A 6,000-nucleotide genomic window follows, 5' to 3' on the forward strand; every position below is an offset into this window, starting at 1 on the left:
TTGCAGAGCCCTTTGGTTTCTCTGTGATGACAGGTTAAGGTGTATAGGCAGCTCTGGGTAGAAAAGGGTTCACTGGTTCAGTGATTTGTATCTTTCATAGTATACTCTGTCTTGTTGCATGAAATAGTTTGATGCTTCCCATAGTGCTTGGAGGAGAGAAAATGTTTTTAAAAGCTGATGGTACTTAAATGGCCTGAACTTCAGTGTAAGGGGCACTTGGCCAGCACTGTAGACTGGGCTTAGGCAACCCTTCTCATGGACTGTGGAACAAACTGAGAAATGTGTAGCTGCTTAGACACAGAATCCTCTGTTGGCTTTAGGCTGTAGTGTGAGATCCTCCCAGATTTTCTGAGGAGCAGTTAAGAACATAGAAGTGATGCTGGGGGTGGAGGGCTTCTCTTTTTAACCCAACTCTTGGTCTGGAATTCACAAAATGGGGTTATTGTAAAATGGCCCTCTTGGAAGGGCCTGAAGACTTTGGACAGGTATTTAATTCCTTTCAGGATAGAGTAACACAGGGTAGCAGACTGAATCACCGATTCCAGAATCTATTCTTAGCTTTACCTTTTCAGTCTTTGTGCAAGAACAGAGCATATGATAAAATAGTTATCAAGAAAACTTATGTTCTGGCTTCGTTATGGTAATATTTTACTGTACTAGTTGTCTTACTCAGCTTTTAGTTTTTGTGAAATGAGATTGTCGCAGATCTGACATCTTTTGCTGCCATAGTGTGAATGAACATACATGCAGACTGCTGCAATGTCTGGTGTTTGAGCAGTTTAGGAGACTTAGATGTGTTAAGCTTTACAGATTTAGATACAAATAAATACAATAAGCAGTTGAATAATTATTGCATATGTATGTATGTGTATATAGAAGCACATCTAATTCTGTGTAAAAGTATCTATCTCTACATAATTGAACCTGAACTCCTGGCACCATTTTAAGCTTGGTTCATAAATAAAGGTGGGTATGTCTGACCAGTCTGCTTTATGAGCAGAGACACAAGCAAACAGGTACTTGATGCCAGTAGTAAACGCTAAAGCTAGTTTTATAAATCCCTATAAAGTGTAGGGCTCTGTCATACCCTGCTAGAAAGCTGGAGATTTATGATATGACCTGGTTAGAGTATTAAACTTACCTGTCCTAACTTTGATCTGGTGTCTCATCAGCTGAGGCATTAATCTCCAGAAGTCTTAATGCTCAGTGAAGCTTTTAAAAGCATTAAGTTATGGTGAACATTAATTTCAAAAGAGCAAATTTTAGAGGAAAGAGATAGATAACCAGAGTGCTGTTGTAACAGGAAGCTTTTATCAAGTGAAAACCTGCGTCTTTCTGTAATGTTTTGGTTTGGTTTTTTTTTTTCCTTTAAAAAATTTCATATACACCACCTTGGAAAGCCATAGTGACAAATAGCACCGTTGTCCACTGAAAGACCGGACTCTTGTGCTTCTCCCAGTCTTGTGTTTGCTTATGTTGAAGTTGGTGTTGACTGTGCCCTCTCCTGTAAGAGTGTGGTGGACAATAATTTAGGTAGTGAACATATGAAGTCAATATACTGCTGTGTCTGGCCAAGGGGGAAAAGAAGTAACTAGATGTAAATGGAAATTATTGTCATATGATGTCTCCATGTTCAGTTAAATGAAGGTGTGTAGTTGCAAAGACTCTGGTTCAGAGACTTGAACTTTTCTGTTTCCAGACTTGTTTCCCACTGGCAGTAGAGGAAGGGGGAAAGCTTGTGTCTTGATATCCCTGTTTGGTGTGAAGCAGTATCATATAGGATATTGGGAGAAGTGCTTTCTGGTTAGAACACTAATCATGTACTGCTTCTACTTTGTACTACTACTACACTTATTTCTGTACTTCAGACTCTATAGTTTTCTCTTTTTTAGTTGTGATTTACCAGTGACACAGGATCAGATATATCAAGTGTATGATTTCATGATTGTTCAGCTTGAAAACGTGGGCTATTCATATAACAGAGTTTGAACAGGATGTCTTCATCCTCTCTCATTCTGTTATCTTAAATACAGAGTTTGACACTAAAGGCTGAATTAGGTAAAATTGAGTGCCAAATTTTGCTGTTGTGGACAAATGCCCCCTGAAATAGAGCTTCTGGCCATGATTAAGTGATGAAGTTTGGCTCTCTGCCTGCAGTGTTTTGTAGAATTCCCAGATGGTTGTATCTCATGGCCTATTTGCTTTACTGATTTAAGTAGCTGTTCATACTTAGGTTTTATTTTTGCTCTCCCTCAATGGCCTTAGCATGTACTGGATGAAGGATTGTTATCTATTGTTGAAGGGATTTTGTAAAGGTCTGTATTGCTAAACTCATTTTCCTGAACTGACAACAGCAGTGATGCAGGTGTGTAGTAGGTCTCCTGGGGAGAGCCAAGATACAGGAAAGTGGGGTTTTGGTGGCTTTGGTTGGCTCGTTGTTTTTTTTTCTTAATTTCATTTTTTTAAATGTTGGACAAGTCAGATTATTCTGGACTAAGGTTTTTCCTGTAAAATCCGTCTATTCAAAAATTATTTCATATAATGGCATGTTGGAAGCATTCTGGGAAGCAGCAGAATCCTTTGAAGACCGTTAAATTAATCATGTGGATTTGTGCATTAGTGTTACATAGAAAACATTTCCTTCTGTCCTCAGTCCAGTCTGTGTACTTGCCTCTAACCAGCATAACTTCCATGGAAACTAAACGGTTCTCCTATCATAACTAAGAACCTAATTCCCAAAGCCTTCTGTTATGGAAAGTGTAGCTGAGAAATAGAGAGGGGGGAAATCTTTGCAAAAGTCACTAACAAACAGATGAACAGTAAGATTGGAGTCAGATTTCTCTGTAATTTGCACTAGTGGGGAATTCAGGCCAGTTATCTATTGAGTAAAGATAGTTGTTGTTTAAACACAATCAGAACTTAAATCGAGTGGGCCTTGAAGTTTCTCTGTTTTTTTGTATGTTCCAGGGTGTCAAGCCAGCCAGCTTTGATAAAGTAGCAATCCCTGAAGTGAAGGAGATTATTGAGGGATGCATTCGACAAAACAAAGGCGAAAGGTAAGTACTTTCTCTTTGGGTAGAGGTGTTACTTGCTGTCTTGAGGCTTGTATCTGTGATGATGCCAGATTGTTAGTTGAGGTCTTCTGTGTGCTGATCGAAGTTGGGAAGCCAGTATTACTTCTGCAGCTTCTGTTTCTTGGTAGATTATTCAGTGATTGTTATAGAGAATTAACAGTGTCAGGAAATGTGCAAATGCTGTAATAACCATCTATGTCAGTTTATTCTGAAATTCTACTGCTTTTATTAAAACTTTGACCTAGTCACCAAAATAGCGGAGGACAGTCCTTCAGGGTTCCCAGGTATTTGGATTGCTTGGTTGGTTTGTTATTCTGTAATGTGTTGTTTTTCCTGTCGCTTTGATTTTTGGTGGCATTTTATGGCTGATTGTTTTGAGGGCTCTTCCTATTTTTAAAATTGCTGCTCTTTTTCAACCACATTTTTTCTGCAAGATGACTTCTACTTGAAATGGTTAACTTATACCATTACATTAAGTCCGTGACTGCTCTGGTGGCTTTTTTGTGTGGTTTGTTTTGTTTTCTGCTTTTACTTAGCTGTTTCCTACTGAATATCTGATTTAAGAATGCTTCAGCCTTTGGTCTTCCTCTAGCTTCCTGCTGTTCTGTTCAGAGCTGGTTTGTTAGTTCATGCAAGTTTATTCATTCCCTTCTATTAACTCTTGAAGTTTTACATCTGATGGCATTGCTGTGTATTTTCAAATTCTGTTCTTTTTCTTAAACAATTGCATATTTTTTCCTATTTTAGGTTAATTTTGTTACTGCACATCACTTATTCCTTGCCATTTAGTTCAAGCAGTTAACTTTTACGCTACTACTGTTAAGGCTGTGCATATACGAACATAGATCTTTTTTGTACCTTTAGGACAAAGCTTCCTAATTGTGCCAAAGAGGATGCAAGTTGAAGTAGTTCAAAATAGTATAAAATATGAAAAGAATAATGTGGTGCTTATCTAGTGCTGAATTTACTAGATGAGACTTTTGATAAGATCTTGAAATAGACTGAAATATGTATATGTACTTTGATTACTGTACTGTGAACTAAAGCTTGTGTGTTGGATCTTAATGTTCAGTAAAACCAAACTGTTTCTCCAGCGTTTCTTATTATTTTAGTTAATAGATAGCACATTCAGTTGGCTTAAATCTGTTGGTACTTCTGCTGATCAATCTGTGATTATATTTTTTTGTGCATGTAGAGTATTTTTGCATTTTGTTTCTCCCTCATGGTTTTAAACCGAAATTTGAATGACGGGCTGCCAAATAATTCATAGGAAAAGCGTGTCATGTAGAGAATAAATTTGAGGCATCATCAGGCAAGGATATTCCTTAATATTTTATGGAAACCTAATACCTGTGTGTTTTCTACATTCTTTCCCAATATGCTAGATATGCTATTAAGGATCTTTTGAATCATGCTTTCTTCCAAGAAGAGACTGGAGTACGGGTAGAACTAGCAGAGGAAGATGATGGAGAAAAAATTGCCATTAAACTCTGGCTGCGAATTGAAGACATCAAAAAACTCAAGGGCAAATATAAAGATAATGAGGCAATAGAGTTTTCCTTTGACTTGGAGAGAGATGTCCCCGAGGATGTAGCACAGGAAATGGTAAGTGGTGGTGGTCTTGGAAAGTATCAGAAGTACTGGTGTTCTGTGACAGTGAAATGTAGTCTGTCAGCCTCTGTATTTGCAGTTGTTACTGTCTAGAAATAAAACAGCTTCAGAAGTTTGTGAATGAGAAGTTAGTGCCAGAGAGTGGTAGTTTATGTTGCAACACTACAACAGTGGCTGTCTATGACAGTCTGAATTCTGTGAATATATCCTCCTTCAGGTGGAATCTGGCTATGTCTGTGAAGGGGATCACAAGACAATGGCGAAAGCTATCAAGGACAGGGTATCTTTGATTAAGCGCAAGCGAGAGCAGCGTCAGTTGGTGCGAGAAGAACAGGAGAAGAAGCTTCAGGAAGAAGGTAGTCAGAAGCAGCAGCTGGAGCAACAGCAACCATCAAGTGCTTCCCATGCAGGGTCAAAGCATCCCCTATCTGTCACTGGTACTACTCCTGTTCCCAGTACTTCAGCATCGGTTTCTACGCAAGTGGAGCCTGAAGAACCAGAAGCTGATCAGCACCAACAACTGCAGTTCCAGCAACCCAGTATATCTGTTCTTTGTAAGTGTGTCAGTTGGCTTATTTAGGAACTCTTGCACTTACACAGTTCCCCCTTAGTGCCTTAAACTTTTGGTGGGTATAGCAGTAAATATCTTAAGATGTTGCTGTCTGCCATTGCTGTCTGCTGAAGGAAATTTAGCTCACTAGAAAGCACAGCAAAATAAGATGCATTCCTGTGCCTTAGCTGAGCCAAGTCTTGGCACAGTTGACAGTCCGGTGTCTTAGCACAATGTAATTTTCCTTTGTGTCAAGTTAATACATTAAATGAACTGGGGTAACTGAAGCATGATCATGTGTCCTAGTTTTTGCTGCCTTCCTATAGGGACAGTATATTCTGGCCCTGCAGAAGACTGTACACTCTTGCATGAGTGCAGTTAGAGCTATTAAAACACTTATTTGGATCATTGTTAACTTATATTTATGGTGAAAATAAGATGAATGTACAGGCAGTTCAGCTCATAATTTGCTTTCTGGAAAAAAGGTTTCATTTTCCACTTCATATGCTATACATGAAAAGATGAATTAACACTCCTAACTTTTCCTCTTCTGCCATCCCAACATTTTAATCGGTATTTGAATAATGATGGTAGATGAGAACTTCCGTATTAGAATGGTGACATTAGAAAGCAAATAACTATCTGTTCTTTAGGTAATGGGGATTTTAAGTGCTTTACTATGCCTACATCAGGTGTATCTGCCAGCCAGTACAACAGATGTGTTGTGTATATATATCTGTGTAAAATTAAAAAAAAATTTAATTA

At 38.4% G+C, this 6,000-nt stretch overlaps 1 protein-coding gene across 1 annotated transcript in view; it reads left to right on the top strand.

Moving 5' to 3' along the window:
* The window catches only part of LOC104538432 (serine/threonine-protein kinase WNK1-like), a gene marked incomplete at both ends in the record, with an annotated part of 60,705 nt that extends 55,466 nt beyond the window's left edge, over positions 1-5,239 (top strand). The window contains 3 exons of the mRNA XM_010181636.1: positions 2,968-3,056; positions 4,460-4,679; positions 4,903-5,239. Coding sequence (XP_010179938.1) covers positions 2,968-3,056; positions 4,460-4,679; positions 4,903-5,239 — 646 coding nt within the window. The remainder of the gene's footprint in view (positions 1-2,967; positions 3,057-4,459; positions 4,680-4,902) is intronic.
* Positions 5,240-6,000: the final 761 nt, after the last annotated feature.

The sequence above is a fragment of the Mesitornis unicolor genome, unplaced genomic scaffold (genome assembly GCF_000695765.1).
Source record: "Mesitornis unicolor isolate BGI_N332 unplaced genomic scaffold, ASM69576v1 scaffold39223, whole genome shotgun sequence".
NCBI classification, from domain to species: Eukaryota; Metazoa; Chordata; class Aves; order Mesitornithiformes; family Mesitornithidae; genus Mesitornis; species Mesitornis unicolor.